Source organism: Anas acuta, chromosome 3 (assembly GCF_963932015.1).
Source record: "Anas acuta chromosome 3, bAnaAcu1.1, whole genome shotgun sequence".
NCBI lineage: Eukaryota > Metazoa > Chordata > Aves > Anseriformes > Anatidae > Anas > Anas acuta.
The window spans coordinates 24,925,229-24,942,899 of NC_088981.1; the positions used below are offsets into that span (position 1 = coordinate 24,925,229).

Here is a 17,671-nt window from a genome sequence, read left to right on the forward strand (position 1 = left end):
CTGAGACAAACATAATACCTCTCTACCTCAAAAAAAATAATTCTGTGCACACACACGTACATACCACAAGCACAGACATCTTTCCATGGCTGGATAAACCCATGGCCACATCTCTGAAAAGCAGTGTCCTGTTCCAACCAGAGCAGGAAAAATAGGCTCAAGCTGTTCTCAAAGTCACAAAATACTGCTTTGTTTGCCACAATGAAATTAAAACTAATATGGATTTATGTACTTCGTTGTTAACAATGGGAGCAAGGCTAATTCTCTCACCATGTAGGCCATTGACAGTTTTCAAAACATTAGAAAAATCTTCACAGAAACTTTCTGAATTGATGTTATTAATACTTTACCCACATCTCATATTATGTTTCCCTCAACTGGAACATGTTTTTATTTAATCAACCTCTACATTCCTACTCACAATTTGCCATCCTTGAACGAGCGAACAAGAATATTGTCTTTTTTCACCGCAATATCATCACTACAATCTGGACAAACCACCTGCAAAGATATTAAAAATACAAAGTTTAGAGAGAAAAAAAAGTAACAGGAGAGCAACAGTATTTACCAATGCTTCTCAAAAGTATGTTGGGCTCATTTCTCTTCAGCAACACTGAGATGAGAGCAATTGTGATCCCTTATAACACAGGAGTGATGGCCTCCTGAAAATATTGAAGGCAGAAGTCCATGCTTGCTTCCTGAAGGGAATTGGCTGCTGCTGCCACAGACGTGAAAAAACAACCTCCTAACAAACACTAAGTACCTGCCGTGTCACCAAGGCTGATTCTACTCCTCATCCTAGAAGGACTGAATTTTCACCAAATGCTGCCACCTGAGTCAGAGACCTCTCCTGAAAACCTTCCAAAATTGCAAGGATGTCACAACCCACAGTCTGGGGGAGAGGGACAAGACACCACAAACCTTGCAGGATTTACAAAATGCAACTTTATAAAAGGATGATTCATAAGTTACCTACCTAGAAAAGTGTTTCAAGTACATGCATTATGATAGGCTCTTTAAATCAAAGAGTAGATTAATCAAGTCTAGCACTGAGACAACATATTAATTACTTGTTGCGGTTTTATAAGCTATTTGAAAGTAACTAGTATGCAAGTCACTAATTTAAAAACTTCAGGAATTTAATAACATGTACATTATTTATTGAAACTTCAAACTTTGGGAACAGAAAAGCAGCCCTTTCCAGCACTCCTCTCTTAAAACTTGTATAAGTTCTCTCAAAGTTAAGAAAATTCTGGCTGCTATGAAACCCCAAGGAGCACAAAATGACTGTGGACCTAATTTAGTCCTGGTAAACACCACCTCTCTTGTACCAACCACTTCCAGTCTTATTTTTTTTCCATCAAACACATGAAAGATGCTGCCATGACAGACTGGTCTTCCTTCTTACATCCGTCACCAGCCAAAGTGTTTTACAAGCTAGAGTCAAAAGCTCCAATTGATTTGGAAACAGTTGTTAATCATACAGCACAGGCTACACAGCATCAAGGTTTTAGCAGTCGGAAGTTCACTTACAAGTTGAAAAGCCACTTAATGCTATCTCACCTAGTACCATACATCAAGCATCATCTCAATTTTGCCTGAATCAAGTTTTCCTGACTTCCTTGCAAAACAAAATCCACTGCATTTACAGGAGGATGACAGAGATGATCCTATGTAAGCTCAATTTTCTGAAAACGCTGCAAAGATTTCTTCACTGCACCTTCCAAAAGCCTTTAGGTACATACTAAAGCCCAACAATACTATAAAGCTTACCAAATCACACTCTCTCACATGAGGAGCAAATGTCAACCCTTTTTAAGATTATAATTAGCTATTGCTGTTTAAAACACAAAAAAAAAAAAGACACCCACACAACCAAAAAATACATGCTGGATTAAACCAATGCAGCCACCAAAGACTTAGAAAATATATAAACCAAATTTAAACCTCTGTGGTTTTAGATTGTAATTTATAAGTGTATCTGGATATAGGACTGATATCCAAAGCAATTAGTTTCTATTACTAATCTTGACTGTTCTTCACTGTGAAGATCTAGACTAATTCCTGAACTTTCCACATTTGTGCAGCTTGTACAACATCCATGTGTTTTAACACAAACCGTACCTGTCCACAGTATAAATAAAGTGAAATATTTTGCGGATACATATTCAGAATTTTCATTTTTCACATAGCTACAGTTAGCTACACCACAACATTTAAGCAAAAATGGTCAATAACAAAATAAAATTACTTTGTTGATGAAGTTCAGGTAACTACTTATCAGGTAAAAGAACAGAGAGGTACAGCCAGAATGGGCAGGGGGAAGAAGCTGTTTGGGGCACAGATCTATTCCCTGGCATAACTTTTCCAGTTAAATACAGTACGATGTTTATTTGCAGTGCTATAAACCTGATTACTAAAGTAACAGTTAATCTAGGATAAGCTATTTCAGAGTTAACAGGCTCCATCCTCAAACTTTATCCTCCTACTACTTCTCATTCATTTCAGGAAACTCCACGGAGAACAAGCTATTCCATTCTCCAAATGACAGCTAAAGAAAGAACAGGGTGTATCTTTAGTACTCCTTGGGAGAATAAGCAACAGTGCAGTTAATCTCTAAGCTCTGACCCACCGTTATCCTGATTAGTAGCTCTACTTCATGCACGTAGAATGGCAAAAGGGCCTGCCATGGAAACTGCTCCCAGTTACGTGCATGAGCAGAAGGGCCAACCCAACAGTGTGACATAAAACACAGTGTAACTGCCTGCTGCTCAGAGTACAGCTGCGTTAGGTACCAACCAGGAGGGAGGGGATAGTGCACCAATTTGGACGACAGCCTTCAGGAAAGAAACAGCTCGATTTTCTTCCCTATTACTGCAAATTTCTGTTAAAGCTCCCTTTCATTAAGGTGGCACCTCCTTGCCACATATACTGCCCTCTCCCTTGCTGTAAAAGAAGCTTTAATGACTCATTCTCTCCCACCAATTTTCCAAAGGGAATCCTGCTGGAAAGCTTCTGGACTGCGCTGCAAGACACAGGAGGTGATGAGTAGAAAGTTACAACTGAGAAATACTGCACACACTACAAAGAGTTAAATGCTACAACGGCAGCATTTCAAAGTCTGAGCACAAGTCTTCCCAAAATTAGATAAAACATTTTCAGCAGTGAAGTTCTAAGTGCCAGGGAGAAGTTATTCAAGTATTTGAAAGCAATAAAATATAAATGAAAAAGCATAATACTGGAGGTACCACATACAGAAATACATTAATTTCTAGATGTGTAAGTCAGTCTACGTACAAACCTTAGACTAATAGTGATGTTTTATTACAGGTTTATTTGTAAAAAAAAAAAAAAAAAGTCTTTAAACCAAAATAAAGATAATTAATATTTGTACTAAGAGACTCTGGCATTATTTTAAAGGAAATTCACTAGCAATTCTCTACTACCTACCTACAGCAAAAAAGAATAAAATCTAATAGGTTTACACTGGAACTAGAAAAATAATGTCTACTTAGTTACTAAACTTTCCATCTTTGTTCTTCTCATATCTTCTCACTTAATAAAACCTGGTAATTCAGAAAAACTACATACAACAGCATAGGTAAAAACCCCTCAAATATTATTTCAGTGGTACTACTCAACACACTATCAAGCTGGAAGTAGGCCAGCTAGCTCTGGCTGTTTGGAAGAACTAAAGCCATTCATCAGTGACTGTGTAAATAAACGCATTTACATGCCTAACATTTCCTTTGACTACTATGACATTCAAATTTTAAGAAACATACTAACAGTATAGATGAACCCCCTGAAAAGGAAAAATAACACTTTTCTTTAACACTAGCAAATGCATTAACTATTTTGCAAAATTAAAAATAAAGATGGAAGTCTTACCAAGGCTGGAAACCACAGAGCTTTCTTTTTATCCACACTGAAGCAGTCCACACACACAACTTTTCCTAGTAACTCGTCACTTTGCTTCCTATCGTCTTCATCTTCATCGCTGGAAGAGGATGAAGATTCTTCTTCAGGACTAAATGACAGAGAAAAACTTAAAACTCAACTGCTCAAACCTCATCTACTATAGTTAGAGGTGAACCGGAGCTAACTGTCTAAAAAGCATAAATGATAGTGACTTGAATTGAATGGTACCTTAAGATAGAAGTGAATAAAAATATTTATAAGGACATGAAATAAATTTATTTATAACTAAAAAAGTATTCATAGTAAAAACCAAAAATATTACAAGCTCAGAAACTGTCTGGACATTCAAAACTAATTCTGAACAGTGTTTCACTAGGGCAAAACTACTGTGGTAAGTGTAGCTTTGGACCATTATTAAGTGAAACTGATTTTTTCCCCCCTTTTAATGTCCCTATGCTTTTACTTTAACAGCCACAGGCTATAAGCCTGCTGTCATCTGTCAAACAGAAGACAAAGTTATTCTGAGAGAGGACAAATCTCTGAAGAAGAAACATCAGCTACAGAGATAAATAGCAAGAAGAAAAAAAAGTTGTTTATTTATCCTGAAATAGGTGGGGTTTTTTGCTTGTTTGTATTTAAAGAAAGCTGCAGTGATAAGTTTCAATGACTGCTTCAATTTCACATTGAACAAAGTAGATGGGCAAAGGTGCAAACATATTTTGATTACAAAAAGGTTTCCGCTCATTTTTTGGTTGTTCCAGTAGAAAGTTACACCTGATTTTAACCATATGGGGACCCCACACGTAGAAAAACATTCCAACTGAAATGGCATGCTATCAATTAAAAATACTCAGCACTATATATACACATTATGTGTATTATCTTCTATTATTATTATTTGACTATTTCTTTAGACTACTCACTTTTAAAGTTAATTCTCAGAAAATATACAGCATGTTCAATAAGCATATAATGCAGAATTTTAAAAAGCTACCTTCCATTTTTCATAGCTACTTTTGTGCAATAAGCTCAATATTAACAGAAGACTCACAGTTAGCATTTGCATAATGGATGACAGCTGTTTTATAGCCTAAACTGAATTACTGTTTTATGTTACCCACCCCAATTTTACATCACTTGCAGTGCTCATAGATGAAAGGATTTTTCCCAACATCCTTTTTTAAAAGTATTGATTTCTTTTAAAATACAGTATAAAAGTCTTTTAGGCTGCTTCTTGGGGTTGGAGAATCTCTTGTGGGAAGAGAACAAAGCTAAGGACAAGAAAAAGCCAGGACTATCTTAGAGAGACTAAAACCTAGCTCAGTTCACCAGCAGCTTGTACAATCTTTTTACCCAGTTTGGTCAGTATGAACCGTAAGATAAAAATAAGCATCCTGTTTCTGCCATAACAACATCCTGTGTAGTTAGGTAAACAGAGACGACAACAACTCAGAGACACCAAGGAAGCTGCAATCATGTCTGCTGTGATACGTGCCAGCTTATTCAATCTTTCTCCTTCAGTACAGCACAACAGTAAATCAATATTCAAGTAAGTTTGTATCACCTGTACAAATACAGAGCAATATTTATGATCAAAAAGACAAAGCAATGAAGGATAATCCAAGCATGACAACTCCCTTTCTATCCCTGCCACTAGTACCTCAAAACTTTAAAAAGAAGAGCAAGAGCAGAGTCAATTGAGTATTTCATGATGATTCTTCAAGATCACATCTACCAAGAACTCTGGAACCCAGGAAATCAAATCATTACTCTTGATCTTGTTTTGTTGTTGTTGTTTTTTAATCTGTAAGCTTTGCTGCAAACCATAACATCGTTCACCTACTTCTAAAAGCCCTTCAAAGACCTTGTAATGAGAAACCAGAAGATACAAGGAAGATTCCAGTGCCTTCTACAAAGACCTCACATCAGCTAGAAAAAAAAATAAATGTTGCAATGGCTTCAGTCTAAGTCCAACAGATTGTCTCCACTTACTTGTCAGTATCTGCCACTATTTCAAATACTGGTCACATGAAGACTTGCAATTTTCTTGCATGCACTAATACAGGGAAAACTGACTTTCGGTCTGAGTGCTGAACAAAACTTCTCACATAGCTTGCTCTTTTTTGAATATAGAACTAATAATAAAAATAATAAATACTGGGAGCTTCAGAATTGAGTCAGAGCACAAAGACATTAGACTTACATGTGATTGGATCTCCTTCCCCTGTTTGTTTTCTTTCCTATAACAGGAGTCCCAAAGTGTTCAGGATTTGTCAGTGGAAGCTGATCTAATGTCTGTTGAAATAGAAAAAAACACGTTTATACACACTAAAAAGAAATGGCGTAACTTATTGTCCAAAAACCTAAGTTTGGACAACCCATTTAAAGTAATTTTTGTCAATACAGAGACTGCTTTATTACTAAAGTACTTCTAAAAGCAGTGACGTTTCTGCTTTTTGTTTTTTTCTTCAAACTTTCATCCTACACACAATGAAAGTTGTGCCTTTGGACCATTCGAAGACACAATGAACTATCACGTATTCTGCTGAGCTGGGATACTCCATCTGTACAGGATGAACTTTCTGAACTATCATCAAACTTAACACCTAATCATCTAGTTAGAAATGATCCTCTGTAAAATGAAACAGCAAGATAACCCAGTAGCAGTAAACATGACTAATAACGTTTTACTAGTAAATCATAGTTTTATATGAGAAGAAAGTCTAAAACAATTTTGAAGCAAGTGCAATATTGGATACTAGAAACAAAACAATATATATATATAGAGAGAGAAATAGCATTCTCCAATCAGCAAGACTACAAGAACATCAACAGAAGGACCTCACAGACCTCCAGTATCTTCTTTAAGACTGCTGTTACCTGTTTAGAAGAATCATTCCAAATTTGAAGGCTGCTGGTACAGACTTTTTTTCAGTACAATAAGCACCTCTTTTAATTCTTTGAAAGGCGGCATAAAGTCATCCAAAATAAACGCGTTCCTCTCAGTTACACTTCTGAGTTTTATGTGAATTTTTAAATGTGAAACATCAACTAGAATCTCAAACCTCTTCTGCACCAGACAGAACTGAACTCAATAGATATAATAAAATTGGCTTTTTAAATCTTGAAGTGAATTACTTGTGAGTACGGTAGACACCCTAACAGATCCCATAAACAACGTGAAATCAGAGATCAAGTTAAAGCAGTATCACAACAAGATAATTGCAGGACATCGGTCTAATTGCACAAGAAGCTGGAGCTGCAATTTTCCCTGCTAAGTAGCTTTACAATCATGAGGTAATTATTAGAAACACACAACATGCCCTTCATTGAGAGTTGGTGACAATGAATTGTTTATCAGCGACTTTTATCAAGACATCAAAAACTATGATAAGAAAGATCATAAAATTAAAGTAACAGGAGTCACCTGAATGTAAGGTTTCTTTCAAACTGACAAAATAATCTGAACTGGCTCTTGTTCTGCCAGCTGGGTTGCAGAGCTATTTATCTATATACACTAAAGCTTTCAACCCACTTATTATAAAGTAAAACTCCTGAATCCACATTAAAATAGTGTTTTTGGAACTGAAGCAGCCTGATTTTCAGACATGCTGATCATTAATAACAAGTGATTAATTGGAGAGACAACACAATCTCTAAAATTCTGGTATTTATATCTGAATCCAGATTCAGGCTTCCACTCAGGCCCTCTTCAGATTTGCCTAATCTTGATTCACTATTCTAGAAATTATCTGAACCTTTACGAGAAGGCAGAAAGTAGGCAAGAAGCTAAGCTGACTACAATAACAAAGAATACTTATACAGAAAAAAAACCACCCTACTGCAGTAGCTTTCCAATAAGCTAGCATGTTTACATAAATCCACCCATCAGTCCAGATTGTGTTACATAATAAAGATGAAAAAGCCTTATTCCAAAATTTGAACTGTTTTAAGTTTGCTACAAATACCTGCATACTTAGGACACAGATCTCCCTTAAGACAGGAAACAGCTTTAAATACTGCTAAAGGCCTTCAAACCAACAGGTAACAGCAACTTAACAATTTACCTAAGAAAAAAGCACTGACCTTTCAAGTTTATTGGATATCATAAAGTAACTTAATCACTTAAAAATCCATATGAACTTAAATATACCTAAAAATCTGCATTTATTATGTACCATTTGTGATTTTTTGCAATGAATACCTACAGGTTTTTAAATTTGTAAAGCAAAATAGTTATGTGATTGCTGCCTTTTATGTGATCCCCAATCCATGGACCATTAATAATATAAAAGTGATAGATGTGAAACATTTGTTTTCTTTGTTAACTTACAGAGTTTGGTGAAATTCAACTATATTACTTGGTTTTAAAAAAAAAAAAAAGCCATACCCTGTGGGCTATATTTTACATAATCACCATTTTTAGTAGCATGGATATACACAACATAGTGAAAACTGATTTACTAAACATATATAACTTTAATTTTTTCCAAATTAGAAGTTATATTAAAATTCTTTAATTACCTCACTTTCAGCAAAATGTCGCTCTCCTTTTAAGCACAGCGAAGAACGCCTAAGAGTCTTCTCGTCACCATCATCAAATACTGTCACCAGGTAAGAAGCGAGGCAGGGGGAAAGAAAAGATTTTATTTTTTTAAAATCAGGAAGTAATCGATTACTTCAAGTGTCAGAAAGAATGAGATAAGATCTTCCTGTAGCCAGGTCTTACAAAGGTGTACCTGGATACTACTGAATATCCAGTAAAGCATTTGCAGACTGGCCAAATATTTAAGCTGCTGGCTCACTGTAGTTACTCCACGCTTCAAATGGAATCTTAACTAATCAGTAGTTAAGCACATACAATTTACAGACCAACACACAAAAATAAAAATCAATACAAGCTAGAAATGAAAAACAATTCTTAGCATTTTCATTTTTACAGAACGCTATTTCAAAACCAGAATTCCTACAATTCACAACTGGAAGCTACACTTACTGCTGAGAAACACAGATTGACATCTAGAGAAAAAAATTACAGTTCAACGTTATTTGAAAGTTCAGCATTTCTCCCTGCTGACCTCATTCAGCTAACCTGTAAAACAGCAGCGATAACAACCTAAGGAGAATGACAACAAACTGTGGTCAAAGAACAATCATCAAAATCAGGTGTTGTAAGAAAACTGTGGAGCTCATGGCTTCTTGGCTCCATGCTACTTCTGCTGTCACCAGGCTTTATTATCTCTAGCAATTGAGCAAGGTCAACTGGAAACAAGTTTGTAAAACAGTTGGCTTCAGCTACATACTTCATCCATTTAAATCCAGAAACACATCGCACACATTCAAGGTGGTATCTTTAGAAGTTGATAAACTGGTCATATAAAAAGTAAACTTTGATCAAGTTTACTACAGGTACTTATTGGATGAAAACTTGGTGACAAGTTTTAACTCAGGTAATGTTTGCACTGTTCAGCGAGACAAGAACTGGACCTCCTCTCCGGACCCCAACACTGATGACAATTGTATACTTGTCCCCACACTGCAGTGACCTTGAAGACTTTTGGGGGCAGGGAAACAACCCCAAGATTAGATTAAAAGATTAAATTAAATGTTAAAGTTTCAGCAAGTTCTTAACGCGTCTCCTTCACCTTCATTCAAACTTTCTCTTCTGTCAACAGTGTCTGAATCAGGCTCAGCAGTAATCTCATTAAAATTCAATCATGTGGTAGAAAACTAAAAATACATAAACACTTTGACAAACAAGAGCCAAAATAACAGCGTGCAGAGAATGACTGTCAACCAGCAAACGACGCCTGGCAAGATCTGAACTTAGTTTTCAGCCACGTCTGACTATCAAATAGTGGGTGCCATACTCTAGCTTTAACATCTATTAAATACATATATATATATATAAATAATATACACACATGCAAACTCCCAACTTTTATTTATTTGATATAAAAGAAACTCTTACCTAGTTCTGAAATTTTTTTCATCCTTATACAATGCAGTACTATTGATGAACAAAGAAAAACTACCCCTTGTGACTACCATTCTCTGTTTTATACTATCGTAATTGTTGAGTAGAGCCTAGTGTTAAAATTAAGTTATAGATGCACATCTGACACTTCAATGTTTGTTGAAAAAGTATTAAAGGGCAAGAACTGCAAAACAGAATACACAGATTTTTGAGCTGCATCTCAAATGGTCAACATATAATTGAGTCCTCCCTTCGTTAAGTGAAGCAGAAGGCAACAGGTTCCTAATTCAGTTTGTGTTAATTAATGTAACTGAGTCTCCTTACATAATGAGAGCTTAAAAAAGTCTATCCTCTTCAAGGGATAAGCTGACTACAACGAGGGTAAACCTATTCAGAACTAGGTAGGTAGCCAGGTTATGTATCTTGTGTGGTAATCTGCTTGTGGCCTCTTCCCTTCCAGAGGCATCCTTAATCTTTTTCCATAACACAAATACATTCAACCAAAAAGCTTTGTGTGCCTGAAAGACTTGTGCAGCCAGTACGGCACCTATGGCTTTAATGCATGTGATGTTCAAATCCAATGGGGGGCATTCTGAAAGCAGTCTGAGCAGACATACAAATGAGTACTGTGTTGTAAAACACCAAACCCAAAACTGCATTGCTGCTTTTTTTTTTTTGATGAAAAAAGTGCAAAAGGAGGCGAGACCACTTCTGCACATGTACAGTTCCACGTTTTTAGTAAAGCAATCATACTACTTTTTTTCCCTCACAGTAAACAACGAATTTAAGTATTAAGAGTATCACAAACTTTCTAAAGACACGTTTGAATAATGGAATAGTATCCAGATTACCATACCTTGTGTTTCTTGACAAATTTTTACAGGACAGGCAAATAAACCATGCACACTGTGTGCACAGATAACTTTGCCTATGCTAAAGGCTATACTGATTGCTTGTTGTTTTTGTTTGTTTTAAATTCCCATCTTCCTTTTGTAAGAAAGAAGCAGCATAAAAAAAATTAAAACTGAACTCATATACAATTTCTATTTAGACAATCTAAATAATTTAGTGTTAAGAGAGTCTTCAAGCAGACACAAAATGGTTATCCTAAATTTCACACACACTACTGCAGTGACACAAATGGTAATACATTAACAACTTCAGGAATGCTCCTACTTCAGATCTATCTGTCCTTCCACAAAGTTTTGTGTAGTTTGTTTTGTTTTAATCAAAACAAAGTAACTTTATTCATAAAATCATTAATGACACATAATTTGATACTTCTCAACAAGTGCTGCAATTACATTAGATAAATCTGCTGGCTAGGAAGCATGCTAATCCTGAAATTTGGTAAATGCCAACTAGCCCTTGAAGCAGGACTTTCACTCAGACCTGCAAAGTCATCATGGTCTGCAAGATAATTTCAAACCCATTTCAGTCACCCTCCTGACAAAGATTATTCTAATCATCCACTGCTAGAGTCAATTCCCGCTTAAAGTGCATCACAGAGTCAGCAGCTGTGATGCTTTTACTGATTCTGCAAGGTCAACACGCTTTTGTCTACTTTTATCTATAAAATAAGGTTTTTAGTCTCAATTCTTACATCTCTCCTTCCTCTTTCTCAAGTGCAGGATTATTGGCAGTCATCTACTTTGATTTACAAAAAAACGTGACACCAACTTTCAGAATTTAACCTGCACTGGCTCCTATCTTTTTCTTCTTGCTGAGCCATTACCTTCATGCTTTCTCAGAAGCGTGAGCATGGACATACAACAGAGATCTAATACCAGCTATACCATTTTGTTCTTTACAGGTAGATCATAGGTGAGTTTTATACTAATTACCAGAACTATCTGTGATGTCAGTTTGTGTCTTTATACCCCATGTTTCAATCCACCCTAGCCTGGTCTCTCCTTTCCTTACATAGTCTACTTCTCCAACAGGAAAACAAATATTTTCGGCAGCATTTACCTGGAAGATTATAACTAAACTCACAGCTCTATTCCTTTCTAAAAGGACTAAGGCTAGGGGAAGTTAGTCTTTCCCTAGCTGTTCAACAGCATTTAAGCAGTAACAACCCTTAGTATCTTGGTGCAAGTACATCTTGCTAAGGTTTCAAAACCTGGTCATCATCTTCCCAAGCCCTGGACATCTATCAAGGAGACGAATATACAACTTCAAGAAACAAGATATTTCCTACAATAGCTTTAAAATTACCAGTGCACAGATGGAATATATGTAATCATTCCTCCACTGACCAGTTCTCTCTAACATTTATTTACTTGTACATATCAAAGGGTAAACCCATTTTTCTACATTCTAATAGATTCCAGGTTTGCGTGTGGGCATGTGGATACATCATCCAAAGCCTGAAATATCATATTCTAGAATAGGCAAAATGAATAGGAAGACTTATAGAAGAAAAAAAAAAAACAAGCTGTATCTCTGGTTTCACAGGAGCCGTAGTCAGGGCAAAGCCTAGAAGTAGGGAAAAGTATGTATTGCAATTTGAATTGTACAAATGTGTATGACAACATACTTTGCTTCAGAATATTTAATAAGAGCATATTAAATACCCAAGCAGTACCCAATTATACAGCAGCTCACTAAGTCTACATTTTACATCCTAATTTCACCTTGTGGTGAAGTTTCTTACAAAAACCCAAAGTAAGAATTTATTTTTTTTAATGCAGACTTTGAATGTTTACATAAGGATCTCCAAAAACATCTCTCACCTTGTTTAAGACATGTCCAAGAAAAATACAGGTTACTGGCTTAATTTAAGTCACGAGTTTTATTCAAATACATAGCTATTTCTCTTACCTACAGTGTACCAACTTGCATCTGTTAATTTGTTGATCACTGCTTCCTGGTAAGTTCCATCTGGATTCTTCACTTCCACAACAGTTCCCACCTAAAATGCAAAAGCCACTTAGCACCAGACAGATTCTAAAACAGTCAATGAAATTTACACTTCAGTATTCAGCAGAGTTAATTTCTATAGACTTTGTTACATATACCACACCTTTTCAGTTTAATTTGAATCTGTTTTTATTCCTTATAACTTCTTTCTTCCATTCCACTAAAATAAGCCAACTAACTGAGCTGATTATTTCCTGCCAGCAGGTGGGGAACAAGAACCAATCTGAGTGATGTCATTCTCTTGTATAAGAGCTTGCCCATCAAATCCTCCAGCTGTGCTTTCCAAAGCAACAGTAACTAAAAATCAGAGCCAGCCAAACTTCTTAGCTTTAAGGCCAAAAAGAACAAAGAGGCTTGCATCAGCCAGTATGCTGTATTCCCTTTAACTACAGGGGAAAAAGTTAACATGAAAAAGAAGCGTATACCAACTTTAGCTTTGCAGCATTACCTTTTAAGCTTCACAAAGGTATCTGGCCTAGGTAATAAAATGAACTTTCCTCTTTCACCTCATATTACACATACACGTTTATTTCAAATGCTGAAGAATGCTTTTCAAAGCGCTCACAAAATGTAAAACAAATTTATTACCTTTAAGGGACCCTTTATGTGGTCATCCTGCACTTCCACTGTTGAAGAATCATGTCGAAAAGTTACCTAAAAAAATATAAATCAACTGACAATCACTTGATACAATTGAGCAGCATAAGCACATGCAATGTCAGTAGTCCTTCTCTTACTCTCATCATGCAATTCATCACCACAATCATTCCACTTGCTGGAACTTTCATTCATACATTTTAGAAATAATGGAAAACAACTTAGTTAATAAAATTGTTTTTACCTTTTACAACAGACCTATTACCACTAAAGGAACTGACAAACAATACCAACAATATTTAACAGCTCAAAACAATATTTGCACATCTGTTAATGATTTGAATTGTACTGTTCTAGTACCACAGCAAAAAAAGGATGAAGTTTCAGAAGTTATGAGCATGAATAACTACACAAAAACATCTACATTTCAATGCTCTGAAATCAAACAGTTTTAGCACCTATATCTAAACCCATATCATGGTGCATTTCTTTGCTACTGCTACTGAAATGTATTTTTTTCACTTACTGCTGGAAGACCTGTATGAAAACAGACAGGGCACTGCTGTCAACTGAACAAAACGAACAACCCAAACAGAATGTTCCAGTTTCTCAGTTAACGTCAGCCTAGCCAACAAGATGCTAGTAACTGGACGTAAATGTCCAGACCACTAAATTTTCAGTCTTCCAAAACTTCAGTAAAGCCTGTAAGCATTTTCAAGGCATTTTCGTATGTCATTGGCTGTGTCTTTAACACAGCACACACCATCCTCAGGAAAAATGGGTTGGAAATTTAAATTTATGATTAAGCTACCTGTAGCATCTGACATGGATACTGAAGTGATGTTCTAAAGCTCACCAGAGCACGCTCGTTTGTTTTAAGTGTATGATGCTTTATTTAGTACTCACAATAGCTAACAGTAATACTATATTAAGTTGAAGAACTTGGTTCACAAGGGTGCCCAAAGTTATGTTCTCGCTAAAGTTGAGGTTTCCTGTGCAGAACACAGTGATGGTGAAATTTGCTTCAGAACAGATACTGTTTTCCAACACCATTTCTCTTACTTTAACTCCTCAAGAGTTAAGTTTAGGAGTTTTGTAAGCCTTGACAGTAACAAACAGTTGAGAATAACACCTAAAGCCAGGACTGAGGAAAGCCTACCTTGGCTGGCTGATTAGAAAATAAACACACTGGAATGCTTTCTACCCTCAAGGTGTTACTTTGCAAAGTAGTTATCTTGTCCATCTCCTGCTAAAACCACAGCAATACCTACTGAAAGTATGTTCTTTTTAGAGCTGCATCATCCCACCTACAGACGGTAAATACTTCCTGTCTGACAGACAGACGCAAGTCATACTTCGTAAACTGAAAGCCACACAGAAGATTCTGGACAGGGATTAATAGAGCAAGGGCCAACCTTCTGAACTTCAGCCTGATGGGATTTATTTAGAAATCAAAAGTTCAAAGTTTAGATGCAAAATAATCTGACACCTGTGGTCACTCAGACGAAACAACCAGTGTATCAATTCTGATTTAGAGGTAACTGATTTAATTAACTTTCTGTAATTAATGTATTTCACAGCATAAAGAAACTCTATCCAAAACCATGAGTCAGCCACAGTGTACTACAAAAGAAAGGAGAACACATGACATTACTATTGTGTATTCCTGAACATTTTCTCTTTTTAAAGTGTTTATTGGGAATCTGCCTCTTTTTCAGGAGATTTTGATACCAACAGTTTTCACTTCCTGAGATCTCCAAACATAATTTTTAAAAGTTAAAAAAAAAAAAGTAAAATTACTGGGTGTTAGCAGAAATCAGATCTGACCAGCAGGTCATCAAGCTGTTTAGATTCAGTTGGAATTTCCTTTTTCTTCACCATCCTTAAATGAAGGTCCTGGTAAGGCTCTATAGAGCAGATGCTCTGCTACTTTCTATTTCATGAAGACAGACACTGAAAACAGTTTCTTCTGAAATTTCTGTGCAGGGTGCCCAAATACAACTGGTGGGTGTAGATGATGGTGCTAATTGTGTTTTAGAGTACACTGTCAAAATAAACTGGTTTAAATAACTAAGAGAAGCTATAACTGATCCTATGAAGAGGGAGTGGCCTACCAGTAACACCAAAAGTTGTGTTCTTTAGTCAGATTTGTAGTGTCCTCAAAACTTTTCACGAGTCCAAGCAACTCTCAGTTTTACTCCTTTACATGGCAATGTGTGTAATGAAGATACATTGTTTAACATAAAATTCTTTACCAGGTAAGTGTGAAGTATGGCACTGAAGTGTTAAACACAGGGCACATGAGTTGCATTGAATAAAGTTACTAAATCATGTCACTGATGGAAAAGTCATTATTAGGGCATCCCTGAAAATACTGCAAGAAGCGGTATTTGACAGATGAAGAAAGCAGATAAAAGGTGAAGTAATTAAATGTATTTTACTTCCCTGAAGATGACAAAGCTTGATACTGAAAAAAAAAAAGTTGCCACCCTCCTTTCTCAGAGCAACTATTTTTGAAACTTAAATGAAAGGGTCAAACTAAAATTTCTCTTATGAAGTTAGCTGAATTTTTGGCAACTAAGAGGAAGCTCCTAATATAAAGGAGACTAAGGCATATGATGTGTGGGGGCCAGGAAAAAGTCTGTTAAACAAGTGGAAAATAAATACAGCAGGTAAACTATCAACATTAAAATGTAGAGTTGACAATAAGAATTCTGCTAAGACCTAGTATCGGAGAAAGCTTGCACCCTCCAGAAAGAGGAAAAATTAAGGGGTCACTGTTAAGTTTAGGGATGATGCACTAGTGGTGGAAGACAATCAGAATAAAAAGATATTGATACTGTACTCAGACAAGACAACAAAAAAACACACCAAACCACAAACCATGACACCACAACACACATTACTCTACAAAGGAGTAACTGCTTAATTGCCCTAAGTTATGCAGTAACAGATAGTGAAGACTCCCTCTCTCTTTCTTCCACCTCCTGCAAGACTTTAGACACAGCTTCCACAAGCAATTCGGACTGAAAATTCAGTTACTCTGCAAGATCTTGCTGCAAAACATTGCAGTCACCAAGCTGCAAGTAAATCCATACAAAAATATTTCCCAATGGACACCACTACAGTGCAAGTGGCCATCTAAGGTGGGCTGAAAGTCCTCTTAAAGAGCTGGTAGTAGTTAGGACTTCACTGATCTGGGCACAACACTACTCCTGTACTTAAATACTGACACCTCACAGCTAAATACCAGTACTTAATAGCTTAAATTCAATGGTGCTGTAAAACATAAACCAGCTCATGTTGGTAATAGGTATGACTAATGAAATGAGAAGACCACTCATTTGCTCTAAGGCTTTTTAAAGACATCAGATTTAAGACTAGCACCTTCCCATTACAGTCAACATTAATCATCACATCAGTGACAATATCCTTCCCCTCAGGGCTTTTGGAGATAGTCTGCCCTTATACACAGTATAGGCAAAATTGGCCATAGCACGAGGGCAGGTTCAAGCCCTGCACGACAATTTATAATAGAGACTTTTCTACACCATGTTACCTCCACTCACAGGGCACACATTTTTCACTTCTTTTTACAGAAGATAAGAAAAATACTCTGCCAGTATAAGTCTGTTCAGAGCAACAATATAATTTCTTTTTTATAAGTACTTTTGATCCTTGCCCTGATATATCTCTGTCTAAGGTTAAGAGGTGGAGCAGAAAAATAGTACCTGCTCCCAAATTAGAAGCTTTTAGGGCAACACTATCCAAACTGAAATCTAGGGCCTTTTTACGGTGTGGACTTACTACGAAATAAAAACAAGCTAAAACATTTTTAATATTCCTAAATAAACAAACAACAAACAATCAGACAAACAACTTTAAAGTCCCAATGGGTGTTAAAACATCTCTTACATTCCCTCCCCACAATTTTTATTCTACTGCATGTGGCTTATATTGATTCAGTCAGTCATTAACTAGAAACTGTAAAGATTAGGTGAGATTCCCTGCTTGCTATTCCATAGGACTTATTATACCAAGTCTTTGTTGAAAGACAGCAGGACTTCATCTTATTCCTGAAGCATTATCTAGTTGCCGCTGCAAAACTGCAGTGACCTGAGCTCCTGAAGTAAAAGAAACCATATTAAACGTACTTTTGAGAAGCTTTATCTATTTCCCAAAGACATTGTTCCATACATAAACCTACATTTGTCGTTTTACAGCAACTACTTTAAAGTCAGCCTATGGCACTGA

General features: G+C 36.3%; 1 protein-coding gene across 4 annotated transcripts in view; it reads right to left on the reverse strand.

Annotated features, from left to right (window-relative positions):
* Positions 1–17,671, reverse strand: part of ARID4B (AT-rich interaction domain 4B) — an 86,483-nt gene that overhangs the window by 39,655 nt on the left and 29,157 nt on the right. For 3 of the 4 annotated variants that reach the window (XM_068676198.1, XM_068676196.1, XM_068676197.1), the window contains exons 4-9: positions 13,409–13,474; positions 12,722–12,812; positions 8,446–8,525; positions 6,125–6,216; positions 3,892–4,030; positions 422–501 (exon numbers count right to left, since the gene is read on the reverse strand). In XM_068676198.1, the coding sequence (XP_068532299.1) occupies positions 422–501; positions 3,892–4,030; positions 6,125–6,216; positions 8,446–8,525; positions 12,722–12,812; positions 13,409–13,474 (548 nt within the window). The remainder of the gene's footprint in view (positions 1–421; positions 502–3,891; positions 4,031–6,124; positions 6,217–8,445; positions 8,526–12,721; positions 12,813–13,408; positions 13,475–17,671) is intronic. The other variant, XM_068676195.1, reaches the window with a different exon arrangement.